The sequence below is a fragment of the Carettochelys insculpta genome, chromosome 6, assembly GCF_033958435.1.
Source record: "Carettochelys insculpta isolate YL-2023 chromosome 6, ASM3395843v1, whole genome shotgun sequence".
NCBI lineage: Eukaryota > Metazoa > Chordata > Testudines > Carettochelyidae > Carettochelys > Carettochelys insculpta.
In genome coordinates this window covers 81,653,392-81,674,360 of record NC_134142.1, presented here as the reverse complement: position 1 = coordinate 81,674,360, position 20,969 = coordinate 81,653,392, and the positions used below count along the sequence as shown (strand labels likewise).

Sequence of the window (20,969 nt, the reverse complement as noted above, 5' to 3'; positions counted from 1 at the left end):
GTCTTATAAGCAGGAGAGCAATTTTTTCTCAAGTGCTTTAAATGAAAGCGATGGCGTGTTTTATAACATTGTTTCCTTGACATTTAGATTTTGAAACAAGATGCTGTGATAGAATTGATGCAACAGGAACTTGACCAGACAAATGAAGAACTTGACAGATTGAACACAAACCATTTAGAGGAAAGAGCTCAACTAATTCAAGACCTCCAGCGACGTGAAAGAGAAATTGATAACCTCAAAGAAGTTCTAGTAGAAAAAGACAAAGAAATGTCTGCTCTCTCTTCCAATATGACTGAATATTCTGAACAAATTGTCATTCTAAAACACCAAATCCATTGCAAAGAGGAGGAAATACGAGAGATGGAAGAAGCATTGTCAAAGGCTGAAAGAGAAACCCTCTTACTCAAGGAAGTTCAAACAGCTGATGTAAGAGATGCAAGCACAAAAATTTCTGTACTTTCTGAGCAAAGTAATGTAATGGGGTTGGAACTGGAGAAATCTAAAAGCCAGATTGAAGCCAAAACCAAAGAAAACGAGGAGTTGATAAGGCAAATCAATGAGAACAGCATAACGATTAAGGATTTGCGTTCTGAAATCAAATCCAACAAGGTTACTTACCATAATAAGCTCACGGAGTGTGAGTCACAGATTACTTTGCTAAAAGAGCAGATTCACAAAACTTATGAAAAACTACAAGAAGCTGAGGCAAAACGCAGGGAAGAAACTGAATATTTGAAATCCCAGCTTGATGAAAACAGCTGTACAAAAGAGAAACTAAGGAATTTGCTTAAAGAGAAAGAGGACAAAGAGCAGAGTTTTGAGAAAGAGTTGAAGTCAGTTAAAGATACATATAACAAGCTAGTTTTGGAAGCTGCAAAAAAAGATGAAGAATTGGCTAAGTTATCCACACAGCTCACAAAACATACTGAACATCAAGAAACTGTTAAAAAGATTTTGCAAGAAAAATTAGAGACGATTACATCATTGGAGCACAAACTTCAGATGGCTGAACAGCAAAGTGAAGAGATTAAAGTTAAATTAATGGGAGATCTGAACGCCAAAGAGACACAATTTAAAGAACTTAAGAACCAAGTAACTGAAAGAGAAGAAATAGTTAGTAAGATGGGAGAAGAGACCCAGGCAATTATTTTAATTAATAAGCAGTTGCAAGCAGCCCTTGAGGGGAAAGAAAAAGATTTGTCAGAGCAAATAAAAGAAAATGAAGATCTGAGAAATATCATGGATGCTGTGAAAAAAGAAAAGCAACAATTAGTCAGTGAAAATGAGAATTTATCCAAACAATTGGACATGAAGGAGTGTGAGTTGTTGAAAAGCAACAAGGCTGTAGTAGAAATGGAGAAGAAGATATCTGTCAGCAAAACAGAGTACCAGAAATCCCTTTCGGAGCTAAATGATGATAAAGAGGTGTTAAAGAAAAAGGTTGAGCAACTTTCAACACTTGCAGAGCGAAAGGAAAAGTCAGTCACAGAGCAGCTGCTAGAGAAAACAAAGGAGTATAATATGTTAACCAATCAGCTGTGTGAAAGCAGGGAGCTGACACAACAGCTACATGAACAAGTACAATCATTCATCATTCAGTTGAAGGATGCTAAAGACAGAGAAGTAGAAAAAGAAGGAATGCTAAATAGTAAGTTGACTGAATGTAACACACTAGTCCAAAAGCTCAGTCTGAGTGAGGAAAAAATATTATTATTGGAGAAACAAATTCAAGATATAAAGATGGATATTGATGCTAAAGAAGAACAGATCCTTCACAAAGATTCTTTACTTAAGCAAGCAGAGGAAAAAAAAGTTGATATGGAACAGTTACAGAGTGACATTCAGAAGCTTAAGGAGACAAATATAAAGTTATCTCAGTGGGTGGAAGAGAGAGATTTTACTATAAAAAATCAAGGTGTAGAGCTTGAGAATCTGCATAGGCAAGTTGCCGAGAAAACTGAAAGAAATACAGTGTTAAAGAGCCAAATAGAAGTACTAAGGAAAGAAGGAGATGCCCTAAAACATGAACAGGAAGACATTTCAATTATATGTAACAAAAAGTCAAGTGAATGTGCTGATCTTCAGTCTCAGTTGATGCAGCACCAGTCTGAAATTGTGTCAGTAAAGCACCAAGCACACACACTAAAGCTAGAAAATGAAAAATTGAAAGTAGTTATTGAAACAGTTAGTGCTTCAGTAATGAAAAAGTCAGATGAGATAACTGCCTTAACTTCACAAATGTCTCAGCAAGATCATACCATTTTAACGTTGAGACACCAAATTGATAGCCTAACCACAGAAAATGAAAAATTAAAATTTGGCTTAGAGGAAAAAGAAGCTCTTCTTTCTGAGAAGGATGCTTTGGTTCAGCAAATGAAAGAAAATGAATTGTTAGGGGAAAGGGAACATTTGAAAATAATGTCAGATTTACAAAATCAGGTGCAAGGTCTGAGCTCTGAAACCAGTCAACTTAGACAGGCAGCACAAGAAAAAGAAAATGAGTTTAAGCAGCAGGCCCAAAAATTAAAATTGTTTAAAGATAAATCTGAGGAGTCTGATTTACTTAGATTTCAACTGTCTGAGAATATGGAACTAATTTCTGACATTCAGTGTCAGCTTGAAAATATGACAAAAACAGCAGCAGAATTGAATCAGTCAGTTACACAGAAAGATGAGACTTTAAAGCAAAAGATAGATGAATGTATTACTTTGAAAGCACACATGTCTGAAGTACAGGAATCTGCCTCTACGTTGCAGAAACAGTTAGAGTTTTTGACCTCTGAAACTCAACAGTTAAAAACAATTGTTCAGGTGAAGGAATTGGCTGTCAATAATGCCACATTAGTCAATGAGAAATTGAAGACAGAGCTTCATGACAAAGACAAAGAATGTGAGGTCTTAAGGAACCAGGTTACAAATCTGGAAGAAGACATACAAAAACTAAAAAAAGAGAGAAATGATCAGAAGAACATAATAAATGATATTAGCCAGTCCATGCTAGAAAAAGAGTCTTCTCTGATGGAAAAAACAAGCCTCCTTGAAAAGCTAAGTGAGAAAGCAAGTGAAGATGAAGAGAAGATACAGTTAGTTTCTCAGCTTCAGAATCAGATGCATGAACTGACACAAGAAATACAAAAATCCAAAGAACTGGCACAGGAAAAAGAGCATGCTTTTTTGTGTCTGCAGGAAAAAATTGCAGCACAGTATGAGCAAAGAAATGAACTTAAGGTGTCACTTAATAAGAAGGAGGAAGTGGTAGCTGAGCTACTCAATTCAGTAAATGAAAAAGATGTCCGTATACAGCTGGCGGAGAGCAACATTTGTGCTCTTACTAATGAGATAGAGTTGCTTAGAGAGGAATTAGAGAAACGTGCTGTAGCTGTTAGAAGCCTTACTAGCATTTTGCAGGAAAAAGATGAAAATCTTGCTAATAATCAGAAGAAAATTGATTCTCTGACAGTTGAACTGGATTCTATGAAAAGTGAATACCAAAAAGCACAAAACCAAATAAATACATGGAAACAAGAGATACATCAAAAAGAACTAAATTTACAGACACTCTATGTGCAATGCACTGAACAGGCTAAAAATATTGAACATTTAAAGTCTGAAATGAACAATGTATGTAGTCAATCCTCTCAAGATAGCCATAACAACACACTTTTAATAGAGAAATTGCAGCAACAGGTGGATTCGTTAGTGAAGGAGAAAATTCTCTTACAGGAGAATATTGATAAGTTGATTGTAGAAAACAATACACTTAATACATACCAAGATCAGTTACAACAAAAAACAGAAGAACTTCGAGAAGTCCATGAAAAGCTAGAAGTAACTGAGAATTACTCAAGAATGCAGATAGATGCTGTGAAATTGCAGATGAAGAATGAAAAAGAGCAGTTACAGATGCAGGTTGGTGTGAAGGGTGAAGAAGTCTCTGAATTAAAGTTTAGAATTGAAAAGTTAGAACAAAATCTACTTGAATCTGAAAACAAGTGGGTGATAGAACTTGATAGGGTAATTCAGCAAAATGCTATCCTTAAAGAGCACCTGAGCAGCTTAGAAAGTGAAATGGAAAAAAAGGATGGTAAAATCCAGTCTTTGCAGCAAGAGCTAGGTGTTATAGAAGGAAAACTAACAGAAAGCGTATCTGCATTACTTAGTAGTAAACCTTTTTTCAGAGAAAAGAATGAAGAAACATCAGATGTTGGTCAGCAAGTTAGTAGTAGTAGTAGTAAAATTAAATTGGAAAAACTCTCTGCCATGATATCCACTATTCTGAGAAAAGAAATGGAAGGAGAGAAGTTGCAACTGCTTCTTTTAGAAAAGGAAAAAGAAATTGATAATATAAAAGATAAGTTAAAAAGTGTGCAGTCTATAGAGAAGGAAAAGGAGCTATTGCAGAATGATCTTGAAAAAGTGAAAAACGCCTGTCATGCTGAAATTGAATGTCTGTCAGAAGAAATAGCCAAAGTCAAAGACACATTGTATAAGCAACTGTCTTTTGGGGAGGAAAGAGGAAAATTATTAGCAGAAAGGAACGAGGAAATTAATGTGCTTCAAGAGAAGATAGATAAATTGGAAAAAGAGCTCAAAATCAGTCATCAGAAGTTGAACGTTGAATGTAAAAGAATAGTGAGTCTCCTAGAGGAAATAGAGAAAAAAGACCAACTTGTAGAAAGTTTAACTTCACAGCGTAACCAGCAGAATGATATAATTTCTGCACTAAATCAGCAGCTGAAAGAAAAGGATTGTTTTGTTGCTGAAGTCAGGGAATCCATGTCTAATGAAATGGTGAAGTTTTCTAAAGAGAGAAATATGTTAAACACCAAACTCCAGCACTTGGAAGCTGTTCAGGGTTGTTCGGTAGGAGATATTAATCGAGTATCTCAGCAACTTGAAGACTGTAAGGCAGAACTGAAACAGAATCAGCTTAAGTTAAGCAATACAGAAACTGCATTTAAAGATTTAATGAGTGAAAAAGAGCAACTGCAGTTTAATCTTGAGAAACTAGTTAAGGAAAAAGAGATCCTGAAAAAGAAACTTCAAGCTGCACTGATAATAAGAAAAGACCTAATGCAGAAAATTGAAAAACTTGAGAGGACTGGACAGGAAGAAATAGAAAAAGAGCATAAGAAAACAGAGGAATTATTGAAGAGAGTTAGTGAGTTAACACATCAGTTGAAATTTGTTGAAACACGAAATAAAGATCTTGAGTTCCATCTTGAAACTGTGAAGCAACAACTGTTTGAAAGAGATTCCAAGATAAATAACATGAATGACAGTTTTTCTGCCAAGCTCTCTAGTTTGGAACAGCTTGAGGACTGTATTGCACAGTTAAAAGATATCCTTGCTGAAAAAGAAAAAATATCTGAGCAAAATCTAAAGTCCATTCAGGAAAAAGATTCTGTGCTTGCTTACATGCAGTCTATACTTAGTGAGAAAGAAAGAGAATTTGAAGAGGAACGTTTTCAACTTCTTGTAACTCTTGAGAATCTAAAGGCTGAAATTGTGGGTGAGGAGGAGGAATTACTGAAAGATACTAATTTTGTAGAACCCTGTGCTGGTGACATTTGTAATTATGTGGATTTCAATAGTCAAGTTAATCAGAAAGGTCAATTAGAAGGAGACAAAGAAACCCTTCAAAAGAAACTTCAATCATCACTTTTAACCTGGAAAGCAAATATTAAGAAAATGCAGGAAAAAAAGAAAGACTATGCTAAACTTGTAGGAGATTTTGATGAACAAACTAAAGACTTCGAATGCCTCAAAAATGAACACAAAGCACTCCAGGAAGTTCATCAAAGGAAGTGTAAAGAGTTGGACTGTAATCAGTTGTTAATATACTCTCTACAGAAAGAGTTGGAGTCTCATGTGACAGCCTTTCAAGAGCAAGAAATTATTGACCAGAACAAGTTAGAATCAGATGAACAAAAACATGAGGTTCAAGATGCATTAGGAGAATCAGAACAGGCAGTATTTGAAGTAACTACAAAAGACAGTGAGTTAGAGAAGCTAAGGAATGATAATGCTAAACTTTGTGAAGAAACAAAAAAACTAAAGGATGAATTGAGAGAGACTTCAGTTGAACTTGGCGAGAAAATGGAAGAGATGGTAGACTTAAAGAATTCTATGAGTCTGCTGAAACAACATTACGAGCAACACAAAGATAGTCTGTTTGTCGAGTTAGTTCAGCTGCGTGAAATGTTGAAAAAATATGAGACTGAGGTAATGGATCTTAAAAATATGATTGAATGCATAAATAATGAAAAGGAAGCTGCAATTAAAAAGAGTGTAGAGGATTACAAGATTATCCAGAAGGAATCTGAACAACTTAAGTTTAATCTTCAGCAAGCCAATATACAAATTGCAGAAAAGAATGAGGAAATTAAGGCACTGCACTGCACTGTAATGGATTTCAAAGATAAATGTGATCAGGAAAAGGAAATAATGAAAGAAGCTGTGCAGTTACAGCTCAGTTTGCAGGAAACTGAAAAAGAAGCCAAACACTTCAAAATGGCATTTGAAGACATGAACAGAGAGAAAGAAGAGTTCATCAACACTTTGGAGAAATCTAATGCAGAATTACTCAGTATGAAAAAGGAATTAAAACATTTAAGTGAAGAAAATAAAGAACTGTTGATGGAGTTAAATATGCTACATGGAAAGGCTGTAGAAGATTCTGAGGATAGCAGACCCTCAGTATTCTGCAAGAAGATTAAAGATGAAAATACCATGAACAAGGAACTTGCACAGTCACATTCAGAAATTAATTTGTTCCAAGGGAGATTAGAAGAGAGAGACACCTGTATTCAGTCACTGGAACATGATCATTCTGGGAGAGCAAAGCTAATAGAAGGAACAAAATGTCAGATTCAGAAACAAGCACACACAACTTCAGAGCAGATGGAAAAAAATATGAATATGAATGAGCTTCATCCACAAGGGCAAAAGAATGCTGCAGAGGAAAAGTCCAGAGAACGTCTCCAAAGAAAGCTCCAAGCAGCTTTAATATCACGCAAGGAAGCCCTGAAAGAAAACAAATTTCTGAAAGATCAGATTGACAAAATAATGTTAGAAAAAGAAGAACTGACCAATAAAGTTTCTACCCTTGAATGCTTGTTGTCTGAACTTGGAAGAGAAAAACAAAACCAAGATGCTTCTTTGTGTAAAGCGTCCCTTGTTTCTGAAAATGCTAGGCTGTTAAGTGAAAATGAAAACTTAATTGCTGCCTGTGAAAGTCTTAAATCTACTATGGAGACTATAGTTCAGGAGAAAGAGGCTTTTTCTTTCCAACTCAGTACCTTAAAAGATTCTCAGACAGTTGAATTAACAGGATGGAAAGCTAAACACAGTGAATTAAAGCAAGAATATGAGTCACTTTTGCAAGCCTATGAGAATATCAGTAGCAAAATAGCAGAAATGAGGCAGGTTATTGATGTCACTAGAAAAGAAAAACAAGAAGCTAATCGCAGAGTCAGTGAAAGGGAATCTGAAAAACACGATCTTGAGAAACAGCTTCAAGAAGCCATTAATGAAAACAATGATATAAAGGACCAATTGAAACAGTTTGCTGAATCCAAACAATTGGAAGTTGATGAACTAAAGAGTGAAACAGAAAGGCAGATACGTGAACATGCATCAAGGGTGAAAGAATATCAGTGTTGTCTTCGTGAAGCTGCTCTGCAGAAAAAGCAGCTAATGGAGGAAAACGAGCAGTTGAAACACACTTCTGAAAATTTAAAGCAGGCTTTGGAGAAAACTGAGAATGAAAAGCAGGTTCTTCATAATGATATTAATGTAGCTGAATTAGCTTTCGAAAAGCTGCAAGTCCAAATGGAAGCATTCCAGACTGATATGCAATCGAAAATCAGTGATGTATTAAATGAAAGAGAATCATTATTACAGCAGATTGCTTTGTTAAGTGATGATATTTCAGAAAAAGAGAGAAATATGCTTATCCTACAGCAGGAGAGAGAATTGATTTTAGAAAGACTAAAAGAAACTGAAGAATCTTTGGACCAGAAGAACAACCACCTGTCAAAGTTAGAAAATGAAACTAGATGTCTTAAACAAGAAGTTTTTAGCTTTAATGAGAGAGTTAAGATTTTAGAAGATGACAAGTGTCTCCTACAGGAGGAACTTGAAAATGTTCAAGAAACTTCTTACAAAGTAAAGAATGAGAGAGAATGTTTGGAGACAGAACTGCTCAACCATATCAAAAAAGTGGATCAGCTGACAGACAGGCTGAAATCTACACAGTTACAAAATAGTTTGCTAAGTCAACAGTTGGAAGATTTAAAGGCAGAGAAATGCAGTGTGATTAGGGAGAAAGAAGAACAACAGTTGCATCTTGTAAAAGTATTTGAGGAGAAAATGAAACGTGCCCAGAGGGATAATAGTGGTACAAAAAACAAAACCAAAGAATTACAAGAACTTTTAAAGGAAAAGCAGCAAGAAATAAACCAGTTACAAAAAGATTCTATTAAATTCCAGGAGCTGATTCTGGACTTGCAGAGATCTGTGAAATTATCACAATCAAAGAATGAGAAATTTGAAAAAGATTTAAATAATGCCACAGAAAAGCTTGCCAAGTCAAATGAAGAAATGCATAATCTAAATGAAAAGCTTTCTTCCCAAAAAGCTTTGTTGGATGAGTCTAAGACTGAAATGGAGAGGCTTACAGCTGAGAATTTAAATAGGAAAAGAGAACTTAAGAACAAAGAAGATCAACTGCAAATTCAGAAGAGAGAATGTGAGAGAGAATTAGAATTTAGCCTCCAGCAACTGAAAACAATTCACAAAAGAGAATGGCTGGACTTTGAGGAAAAACATAATATTCTTCAGAGAGAGAAAGACAGTGCTGTTAGTGAGCTTCATCAATTGCAAGAGGAAGTCAGCATTAAGGACTCTCAAAATAAGAAACTTCAAGCAGTTTTGAATGCAACATTGGCCAGATTAGCAGCTTTTACAAAATGTATTTCCTCTCTTCAGAATGACCGAGACCGGGTAATAGGTGAAATGAAAACCTGGGAAATACAGTTCAAAGAAGTTATTCAAAATAAAGAGAAACAACTAGATGATAGTAGCAAGAAAATAGCTTCCTTACAGGAAGAAATGAAGGACAAAGTGGCTGAAATACAGGAACTGAAGATTAAATATTCCATGCTAGAAAAATCTCAGAATGAAATGTACTTGTGGCAAAAAACTGTAGATACACAACACTACCAGGAGCTGTGTAGAATAAAGGAAGACAATGTGATTCTTATCAATAGACAGCAAGAATTGGAGATGGCTCTTCAGTCAAAAGAAGAAGCCTTGCAAGCTCTGCTTAAAAAAAATAATTCTCTTAATAATCTTACAGAGAATAATAGTGAGGCAGGAAGAGAGATAAAAGCATTAGAAAGTAATTTTGCTAGAAAAGAACATGAATTACAACAACTTTTATTTCAAAAAGAACAGATCTGTGCTGAGTTGGAAAAACAGATGACCATTTCTCAGAAAATGAAGGTAATGCTGAACAACAAAGATGCAGAAATTTCTCTACTGATTTCTTCTAAGGGAGGGGAGATTTCTGGATATCTAACTCAGATACAGACTCAGCATAGAAAAGAAATGAATGAATGCGAACAGCAGATAAGGTCTCTGCAAAAAGAAAGAGAACAATCTGATGAAGCCCGTCGGAGGATGGAAAATGAATTGAAAAATCTCCAAATGAAAGCAGACAAGGCAATTCAAGAGAAGTCTGTGATGGCAAATGAAATCGATGCCTTTAAAAAATCAATGTCATCTCTCCAAAATGACAGAGATGATCTGTTTTCTAAATACAAGGATCTGGAGCATCATTACCAAAATGTTTTAAGTCAGAAAGATAGTCTACTAGTCAACAGTGGGAGTGAGAACAGTGCCCTGAAACAAGAATTAAGAAAACTTTTGAATCAGATAGATGATCTTCATTCTGAGAATGCAATGCAAAGTGCACAACTAATAAAGTACAGGGAAGATCTTAACCAAGTTTTGTCATTGAAGGATCATCAGTTGAAAGAGTTGCTTAACCAGCAGCTAGACTCCATTAAGAGCCTTGAACAGGAAAAAAATGATCTTCAGAAACAACTCAAAGAAATGAAGCTGACTAATAAATTGCAGAAAGAGAGTGGAGAATCTTTAGAACATGAACATCAAAAATTAATTTCCAAAGTTAAAGACTTAGAATATCTAATTGCATCAGTAAACAAAGAGAAGCTAGTTTCTGAATCTGGAGAGGAACAACAAGTGAGGGGGAGCAGGCAACATATTCAGGATAAAAATGTCAAGGCTAGTGAACAACGTGAAGAAAAACTTCAGGACACGTTTCAAGAAGTCCAAGATGTAATAGGCAAAAATTCAAAAGGTGAAGACATTAAATACAGTGTGGCAGCACTTGAACATGATGGAAGGAAGCTGGGGAAGGAAGCTGATGCATCTTCAGAGAAGAGACTATTGGAAGCACAATTTCAAATTAAAAAACTGAGATCTCAAAATGAGTCCTTTGGAAAAGCAATGACTGCTTTGCAAGATGATAGAGACAGATTAATAGATGATTTCAAGATACTTCAGAGCAAGTATGCATCTGAACTGAAGTTTGAAAGAAAAAGAGTGGATGAACTTGAAGCTGACCTGAATGATTTTAAATCAGATCTCTTCAATGTATTAAAAAAATATGATTTTTTGAGTCCAGTGCTTAATGACGCAGAAAATAAGATCACTCTTGATCAGTTTGCTGAGGAAATAGAAAATTTGTGCAAGGCATTAACCACGAAAGACCTTGAGATTACCCGGCTCTCGTCGGAGTGTGGGAATTATGTTCAACAGATGGATTCCTTTTCCAAATCTATGGCTAGTCTTCAGGATGACAGAGACAGATTGCTGCAGGAGCTCAGCAAGTCAAAGGTAGTTCATGAAGCTAAACAGGGCACGGCTTCTTTTCCCATTGCCTCTGAAAGCATCAGTGAGATCAATTATCTTAAGAGCAATTTTGAAATATTTCAGGTGGATAGGGAGAGACGGATAAAATTTGATTAGTTGTGTTATGCAGAGTTCAAAGAAATATGTGTGCAGTTAGTCCATCTCTTTTGGAAAAATGCAAAGTTTTTATAATTTAGCAAAATATTAAGAAAAATGCAAGTTGAATAAAGAAAGCACAATTAGAATCAGACTGAGATCTTAGACAATAGTAACAAGAACAAATAAGAGAGAGAAATGAGAAGAAGCCATGCTTCTGTAAATATACTTTTGGTGATAACAGATTTTTCCATCATCTAGTTTTTATTCTTGTTTACCAAATTTGTTTTTCATGTAGGTTAAAGAAGGAGCTAGTCTTGCTGCTCTGGAGATAGCGAAACTAAAAAGCAAGGTAGATGACCTTGAGAGAGCCTTGCATCAGACAAAAGCTTTCCAAGAGGAAACTGAGATACAGATATCATCATACCAGAATGAACTAGCTGAATTAAGGTACAAATAGTAGATGAACAAAATGTATGCATTACTTATATATAAAAATAATCTTCAATGTGATACAGTAGATGAAATGAGACATCTCTATATAATTATCTGACAAATGGAAAGGGTCTGCAGTTTACTAAAAAATGTCATGGAATGGTTTTCATTATGTAATTGTGTGACACTTTATTTTAGTGCTGTTCTATTTTGCTCCTCGTGAGCATTCTTCATGCCTTTATATATTGAAATCTTGTTCAACATAAAAGTCTCTAATGGGTCTACTTGGGAACTGAATTTTCTGTCTTGTTTATTGGCTTTGATATATAAAATTTTAGTTTGGGTCTTTGTAATCAATTTCTTTCTTGGTATTATATTGTTCCCTAGAAGATTAGCCATTTATATGACTGAGCAAAAGCTGCCCTTCTAAGACTGCCCAAGAGGTTAGAAGGTTTTAAAGGAATGCAAACTGTTCGATTTAAGTCCTAGTAATACTAAAAATTTAGCCCAGGTTCAGGTTTCAGCTGCATCCATGCTCCAGCAGAGGTTCACTTGAATTTTGTTCACATTCCAAACAGTCACATTTGGGGAACTTCTTGATGCTACATGGGTATATGTAAACTTTGGACCTGATCCTGATGGAAACCAGTGGAAATTTTTCAAATGGTTAGTACCCCTCAGAAGTCACCCCACAGGACCTGAATGTTTGTTAGGATGCCTGTCACAGTTATTTCTAGGTCCAGCCTGTGAGATAGGACACATTGAAACTCACAGGGTGTGTTGTCTGGCTCTGGCTAGCTCAGACGTGTCCCTATAATTGGAAGTGGAAATGGATTGTATGGTTCATTTCAGCAGACACCATTTCCACGCTGTGTATCTGAGACTGGCATACAGTAATGTAGTGCATTACCCAGCAATTATCGGAAGCCATCTGATCTTGATTATCTTTTGATTTAAATAAAAGAGCTCCATTTTTTTTATAAGAACTCTTTTATTTTCCTGATATTTGAGTTCTCCTGTTGTTGGCAAGCTGAACTCCGACCCCATTTTGATACTAGTAAACATATGCAAACAGACCGGAATGTATCAAACCTGATCGTAGCAATGAGATATAACCACTGGGGAACATGAATAAGGGCATTCCAAAGTAACCTGCCACCAGTTTCCTCACATAGATCACAAAAATGACTTTCAAACTGAAGTGGGAAGCGTTTGCATTCTCCTCGTGTCATGCATGACACTATCATACATCCCTGTGTTGCCTGGATATTTAAATTGTTTCCATAGCGAAGTGCTTTGAGTCTGCAAGAAAGCTCTCCCAGTCACCAGGATTTCAGTACATTTAAGGTTTAGTCAAAGCCCTTATTGTGCCTGTTTGCTTGCTGGGAAAGCTCATGACCACAAGTGCCGACCCTAGGGCAGGTGGTCAAAACACAGGGCAGATACACCAGAGTGATTGTATGTTCTTTAATTAGAATTCATCAAACCCAATAACAAATGTGAACTCCCAAAGTACAACATTAGTCTTATAAAGCACTTACATACAATCTTCTTGGACACGCCAATCCGTCTCGCCATCCAGGCAAGCTTGATTATGTGATAAATGGTCGCTTGCACCAAAGATCACTGAATAGTCAAGTTGCTCCCAGCCCCAGGAGACTGTTCACTTTCCCTATGTAGATGTGAACTTTAGGTCTCACACCAGTGGCAATGTTTGTAGCCAGACTTGTAGTAAACTAACTAAATGTTTATTAACTAGAAAAAAAGAAATGAGAGTTAGTTACAGGTTAAAGCAAGCACACATATATGTAAAAGTGGGCAAAGATGTAGTAATTTGTCAATTCAAAATGTCTTTCAGGGTTAACCCATGCAAGCAGTGGCTCTCTTTGTTGATTTTTAGGAATTTTTGCCCTGCAGAGTCCAGATAGCATAAAGGATCCATTTTCTCCTTTTGTTGGGATTTTTATCCCTCCACTTCAGAGTGCAAACCGATGGGATGAGTTGGTGTGTAATTCATTGGAGAGAATTAGGAGTGTAGCCAACAGGACCTCTCTCTTCTTGGATGCTATACAGTACTTCATTTGACTTTCGCTGGGCCATCTCGTTAATACTCCTTTTCCCGTTCAGTGCATTACAGAGGTTTACAGTACAAATATAATTCAGTATAATTCAATGTAACTTTACAACATGGGCTAGTGTGATTATAAGCGAGGTAAATATATGCAGCATCCTACAATAATTTTGTAAAAATCTCAACACCTGCTTACCAACTTAGCATTTAATGTCTGTTTTGATAGTGTCAGCACACAGGTAAGGAAGACTGGTTTCCAGCTGTACATTTGTAAGTGTTCAGTGAGGCTGAGGCTTGGGGTCATGGCATGAACTAGCACTGGTCTGCCAGCATCACAGTGTCACCCACCCACATCAGCAAAGTATGTGAGGAGTTTTTTCAGTGCTTTGTTCTCTAGGCTTTCGGATAGCAGCAGTCTTTGAAGGACAGGTCCGTTGATATGTATTTGTAACTACTGATCTGTAAATGTGTGCACGACGTGGAGTTTTTCAAAACTGGTGAGGCCAGCTTCATTTTTTACATTCTTTTATGCAGTATGTAATAATTAACACCTCATTTAATACTTTGTATTCAGAATGGAGAAAAACCTTCTGCTGACAGAGTCCCAAGTGCTGCGGAGTGAGTACCAGGTGGCTGTTGCAGACAAGGACTGGCAGATTGCAGAATTACAGAAATTACAGCACGATGTGATGGTTAAAGAATCTGTGTCCGTTGCTAGCAATTACCTAGTCAAGGTAAATCAAACCATTTTTTACATCAAACAAAAGCACTGGGTCAGTTAATATTTTTAATCTTGAAAGCCATTTCCAGAAGGGGAACTATGACAAAATATGATACCAGAACACTGGAGAAGAGCCTATGGAAATAATCTTGAAAAGCAGTATAGTAAAATATCTGGAGATCAGTGTATATTGGGTTTCATGGTTTAAGCAAAGAAAGATCATATCTTGTTAATTTGTAAGAGTACTTTGAATGTCTGAATAAGGAAATGGATAAAGGCAAACTAGTTGATATAATTGTCAAAACACAATCCTTTACAAAAGGCTATTAAAATAACTGTGCACACCCAGCAAACTACCCAATGACTAGTGTTCTCCTAAGTCCAAAACCAGCTAAGAAACAGAAAGCAAAGGGAAGTAATATACGATTAATTTTTATATTTATCACTTGGGGTGATTATATATTCTTTGTGAGGTCATGTGTTAATATTTTTATTAACCATTTAGAATGGAAGTGGGAAGGTAGCAAAATTTACAGACGATAAGAAGGTTATTTTATTCCAGAGAGGACTTCAGAGAGACCTATCCAAACTAGGTGAATGGACAACATAATGGCCGATGAAGTTCTGTGCTGATATATACAAATTAATGCACATCGGGGGAAAATATTAAAGTAGTTTTCCATCTTACAGGATTTTGAATTAATTATCAAATCAGAAAAGGGATCTGGTTGTCATTATGAACAGGTCTGTTATTGGAGAGTTGAGGACCGAAAAATTAGCAAGATGCTTGAGGATGGAGGATAATAGTGAAAATATTGTCATATCGTTACCTGAAACAGTGGCATGTCCTCGTGTGGAATATTGGTCACCCAATCCCATAAAGGATGTTGTAGAACTAAGGAGAGAGACAGAAATTATTGAAGGCTCACCCATGGGAAGAGAGATTGAAAAGAAACCAATAAGAGGGAACATGATAAAAGTATATAAAGTATACAGAATGGGATATGGAAGTAAATTGTGGTTTGTTTTCCCTTCTGAGCCCCCAAATACAAGGGGCATCCAGTGAAATTAAAAGGTGGTAAATTCAAAATTGGTTAAAGGAGATACTATTTCACACCAAATTTAGTGTGTCTGAGAGAGTCATTGCTACAGTAGGCCTCTGATGCACTGGGTGTTACTCATGAAAGCTTATGCACAAATAAATCTGTTAGTCTTTAAGTTGTCACAGGACGACTCCTTGTTATTGCTACAATCTGTCTTTCAGGACAAAAAACATTGCAAGTCCAAAAGGGACCGGTCACTTACAGGGATTACAAGAGCATCTTGAGCTATAAATATAAACACATGTTTAAAGGGATATTAAACCTTAGCCTTCAAGGTTTAAGCCAAAATCTAATTGTTAGAAACAAAGGAGGGACCAAATGTGAGAGGAGTGTTAATCCCACATGTGTCCGACGCCAGGTTTCTTGCACTTTCCTCTGAAGCATCTGGTACTCACTACTTTTGCAGACAGATCACAGGACTTGGGATCTCATTCAGTCTGGTAATTCTTCTGTTCCTCGGGTTTTGTGTATGAACAACAAAGATCTAAGGAAAAGTAGTATTTTAACATAATGTCATCTTTGATGTTTTTGACCTATAGGAAGTTTGAAGTAAATTAACCTGATTTGGCTAGTGACAATAACTGTTAGTAGCCAAGATTCAGATTATTATATACCAACCATTTCTGATCATCAAATCATGAGTAATATGACAAAAGTTTCTAACACTGATGACTTGGATCATGGAATAGCTTGAAGGAAGTGATAGAAGGCCCATTGTATGATTACATATGTAAAATCAGTACAAGAAATGATAGAACACTGCCATTTGTTTTTGGAGTTGGATAGGATTGTAAAATAGAAGACCAAATTGATGGATTAGGCTTTTTTTTCCTGAGTGTAATGAGTGATGCCATATTTTTGTAATGGGATGCTGTCTGTTTTTAAATTCATACATGCGAACTGCCACCTTTCTTTATCTGTGTTATTAGCACAATGTATTGTGAAAGGACTTTGAAAATTGAGTTTGTTTTTCATTAGTTTCATTCATTCATTTTCTGCATTTTGCTTCACTTAGATGCTTACTCTCAGTTTAGTCTCATTTGTTTAGAGTCATTTTCTTTTCATGTTCTTAGTGTTGAAATGGGTGGGTGTCAGTTTGTCGCTGTTCCCCAAACTCTTTGTTATGTTTTCTCCTTACTTGTAATGGAACCTGGCCAAACAGAGCCATGGTCCAGGCCAGGGCTGCAGAAGTTCAGGCTGCCCACTCCATTTATTTAATCAAGTGCAGAAATCCCCAAAGGCCAAACAATAAACGTGCGAATGGAAGTCATGGAACCTTTAAATCTTGTGGCTTGCATAGGAAATGTCCTTCTTGCAGCAAAGATAGACACTTCTCTGTGTGTGTATTTAGGAAACTAACCCTCCCGAATTTAAGGATTAAATCTCAAAATATCACATATAAACACCACTCAGTTGCGGAACATTTTTTTTTTTTAATTTTGTTACTGGGAACAGGTTCTTATTTATATGAGTATTATTTTAATATTTTATAATTTCTAGGGTGAAACTAGAGCAGAAGTTGCCCCAGGAGCTCCGCAAGAGAGAGCTGCAGTTATTGTTGAAATAGACAATATGGAACTAAATGAACTCAAAAAAAGGTCAGGATTGATGACATCAGTTTACTGTGTTTTTTCTTGTTTATGAAAATGAAGCAGTAGAGCAGAAGTAGCATGCTTCTGTTCAAGGCTGTCTTTGGAAGACAAAAAGAGAGAATATTTACAGTGAATTTGTCAGAGTGGAAGGTTGGTCCAATGGTTAGGGTACTGACCTAGGATATGAGAAACCATGGTTCGATTTTTTTTCAATTTGCTTCTGCACCACAGACTTTCTGTGTGAACTTGGTACTGCTGTTCCTTGTTCCCCATCTCAAAAAATGGGTGATAATGATTCCCTGTCTCACAGGGGTGTTGAGGATAAATACATTAAGAAGATTGTGAAGCATTAGAGCTGGGCAAATAATGGATTTTTCTGATGAATTGGCAAGTCTAAAAAAATTGTACAAAATGTCTTGTTTCAGCTCAAACTGAAAAGAAACTTTTTAAAATTTTGGGGAAATCAAAGGAAACATTTTTGAATCAAGTCAAAACTGAACATTTTTTTCCAGTTTTGGGAATTTTTAGAAGAGCTAAACAGAATTAGATTCACAGACACACTAAGCAGGGGGAGAGGAGTAGTAGCCCTCTCTTATAACTGTTGTGAGTGATTCAGAACCTTTCTTGATATATAAGAAATCCAGATTTGATTTCCTGCCTCTGTCTTCTCCCTCCCCATCTCCACTCACCCCCTACACTTCCCAGTGTGAACAAGCAATTTGCATTTAGGTCACCACATTGCAGGAGAGTGCCTAGCGATTGGACTATGGAAAATTCTGGTGTGAGTCTTCCTCAATCTGTCCTGAGGAAGTTGTTCCACTTGTATAAATAATTAGTCATGGGAGCAGGGACATGAGCCTGGCCCTCCAGCTTCTTAGGGCAGTGGTCTAACCACTGTGGTATGGAGTTATTTCCACTATTTTCCCCTCTAAATTGTCTTATGATCTAACCAATTCCCAATCCTTTTGTGACTCTAGTCCTCCTTCCCTTATGCCAAAATATGTGAACTCAGAAAGAAATTTTGAGTCTGATCAGAACAAAATATTTAAACATTGCAAAAACATTTTGAGTGTTTTGGTTGGCTTGAAATTATTCAGCAAACTCAACATGAATTGTGATTAGTTTGGGGTCAGCCAAGGTTGCATTTTTCAGTGCAAATATTTTACTAATCTCTAGTTACCTGAACCACCTGTAACCGCTCAAGTAGATGACAGAAAGATTATTCGAAAATTTAATCTTCTTTTCTGTGCTTAAATTGATTTTGTTTTGCATTTACCGTAGGCTTATGGAAACAGAGCAGCAGTATGATTCTGTGCAGCAGGCCCTGTCACAGCTGACAGAAACATTGTCAGAAGAAAGGAGTAGGAGAGAAGCTGCAGAAGAGGCCTTAAGAGTTGCTGAGGAACATTTAAGAAGGTTAGCTATACTTGCACAATATTTTTCCTTTTTCACACCATATGATATGATCCAAGCATTTGAGCTATGCGGCAAATCTTTGTTCACAGGGTGTTCCTTTGAAATCAGTGGGCACACAGGTTCATTCATATGGATCTAATTGTAGCATCAGAGTGTAAAAGACCACATGCAAGCATTTTCCTACAGGGAAAAGATAAAGATTTTCCTTCTGAGTCTGATGTTAATACCGAGTGTCTTGTATTCCTAAAAATTGAGCTTGAAATATTTGCCATTCCTTTTTAGTGAGATTAGTGATGAAAGATGTTAAATTGCTGGCTAGGCACAGAATCCATTCATGAAAGCAATGAAAATTTCTACATTGCATGGCCAATGTGCCTAACCACAAAATGTAGGGTCTTTGTGCTGATCTAATTTAAAAAATGTCTAACCATTTCCTGGATGAATTCACTAGTTGGTATTGGCTTTGCCCCTTGAATTAGCAGAGCATTCGACGTAAAATAGCATTTATACATACACTTAGAGAGATGAATAGCTGTATATTAGTTCTATGGTTAGGTCCATAAATGGCTATTAGCCAGGGATAAAGTATGGTGCCCTAGCCTTCATAACAAGGGCAGGAGATGGATGGCAGGAGATGAATCACTTGATCTTTGTCTTCTGTTCTCCTTCTCTGGGGCACCTGGCATTGGCCACCGTCGGCAGATGGGATGCTGGGCTGGATGGACCTTTGGTCTGACCCAGTATGGCCATTCTTATGTTCTTATGTTGTTCTTAAATATAATCAGCATCCTAAATTGAGAAGTACTAGTCAGCTAGAGAGAGGGGAAAAGGGAGTTTCAATTAATATGAATAAGTAAAACATCCAGAATCAAAAATAGAAGCTGAAAAAGACATGACAGATAGTTTTCTTCTTTTTTCCTTTATCAAAAGTATAGGTTACACCTCCCTGGTCCAGCATGGCTGGGACCTGACTTGTCCCAAGTATAGAGAATTGCCAGACCAGGGGAGGTCCCCTGCATGGGCCCCAAGAACCTGCTTTGGTTCCCCCCATACCTTCTTGCACACCTACTGTTGTTCTGGGCCCTGCTGCTGCAGGGATGTCATGAAGCTCTGGCACTGGGAGGCTCCAGCCCTGGGGCGCTGGTCCATCCCTCACGTGATGTTCAGGCCCCATCTCAGGGCCACATGGGGCTGCTGCGGGGTTCCCACCAGGGTTGCGCTTGAGGCTCCAGCCCCAGCCTGGGGCTCTGAGGGGCTGCAGTGGGGTTCCTGCCAGCCTCATGCACAGAGCTCCAGCCTGGTCTGGAGCTGCAGTGGGACTCTGGTGTGCCCCATTTATGAGGCTCCAACCCTGGTCCTGGGCTGCAGGAGGGCTCTGTCAGGCTGGTGCTGCTACAGGGCTCCAACCCTGACCCTGCGCTCCCAGGGCTGTGCTTTGTCCTGCACACCCATGACTCTGATTTGTCTCATGCTCCCTGGACTGGCTGCACTGGGGCTCTGGCCACTGCAGGGCCCGAACTCTGGCATCCCAGGGCTCCAACCCATCTGGGGCTCAACTTCAGCCCCTTCTGGGCTTTAGCTGCCTTCGCAGCCCCTGCATGGCTCCAGTCCTGCACTGCAGCTGTGGGGGCTCTGGCCTCTTGCTGCTGTGGGCTGCCACAGGGCTCTGGCTCTGGGCTTCCCACCTGCTTGCAGCTGGCAGGGTGCCCTTCGGCTTCCAGGCTCTACTGCCCAGGAGCATCTGTGGTTCTATCAGACAATGAATATTGCCAGATGACAGTGTTCATTTTTGGAGGTTCAACCTGTAGTATGCACTAGCTGAGCTGTACAAAAGTATGCGTCTGTAGGTATGTGACAACTGATAATGATAATTCTAAAGAGTAGGCAACCCAGTAATGTTTGCCCTGTTTTTCATTTTCTTTCCTTTAGACATGAAATGAGCAGTTACAGCACTGTACCTAGACAATACATAGTTCAGATGGAGTCTGATGAGGAAAGAGAAGCTTTGATCATCAATCCTAGTGAACACACTGTTGTACGTAAGGTAAGGAAATATGTAATCTTGAAGAAATTTTGAGTTATAAGTTGCCTACAAATAGGTCCTGAAATTTTACACTGCCAGCGGCAAATAGCCCAGAGAATGGGGCAGACTTTAATCGTCAGAATCTTTTAATTAAAAATCTAAAAGAATGGAGCAATAAACTCCATGTGCATTGCACGTGGAGTTTTCTGGGGTACAATCTCATCACTGGAAGAGGGGTCCTTCTGGCTGACCCAGCCTCGCAGGTCGGGTGGTAGCCCCCTCATGTATCCATCTAAGACAAGGGTCTCTGTAGTCGACTCAGGGCCGTGGGCCTCAGGCTGCAGCCCCTTCTTGGCCAAGTGTATGCTCCATGTGCAGTGATGAGATTGTGCCCCAGAAAAACCATCAAGCTTTTTTAGATCTAGGCTACAGTCATCTATCTGGGGGGCACCTGAGGGTTGACAAAACCCTGGACTGAGTCCTACAAAGGTTCTGGTGGCCAGATGTGTACATGGAGGCCCAGCAATACTGCACCTCATGTCCTAAGTGTTAGCTCCATGAGCCCCAGCCA

The 20,969-nt window shown here is 37.9% G+C and overlaps 1 protein-coding gene across 3 annotated transcripts in view; it reads left to right on the top strand.

Moving 5' to 3' along the window:
- The window catches only part of LOC142014607 (uncharacterized), a 75,458-nt gene that overhangs the window by 51,600 nt on the left and 2,889 nt on the right, over positions 1 to 20,969 (top strand). For all 3 annotated transcript variants that reach the window (XM_074997466.1, XM_074997465.1, XM_074997464.1), the window contains exons 21-26: positions 88 to 10,926; positions 11,336 to 11,487; positions 14,118 to 14,277; positions 16,868 to 16,965; positions 18,241 to 18,375; positions 20,305 to 20,419. In XM_074997466.1, the coding sequence (XP_074853567.1) occupies positions 88 to 10,926; positions 11,336 to 11,487; positions 14,118 to 14,277; positions 16,868 to 16,965; positions 18,241 to 18,375; positions 20,305 to 20,419 (11,499 nt within the window). The remainder of the gene's footprint in view (positions 1 to 87; positions 10,927 to 11,335; positions 11,488 to 14,117; positions 14,278 to 16,867; positions 16,966 to 18,240; positions 18,376 to 20,304; positions 20,420 to 20,969) is intronic.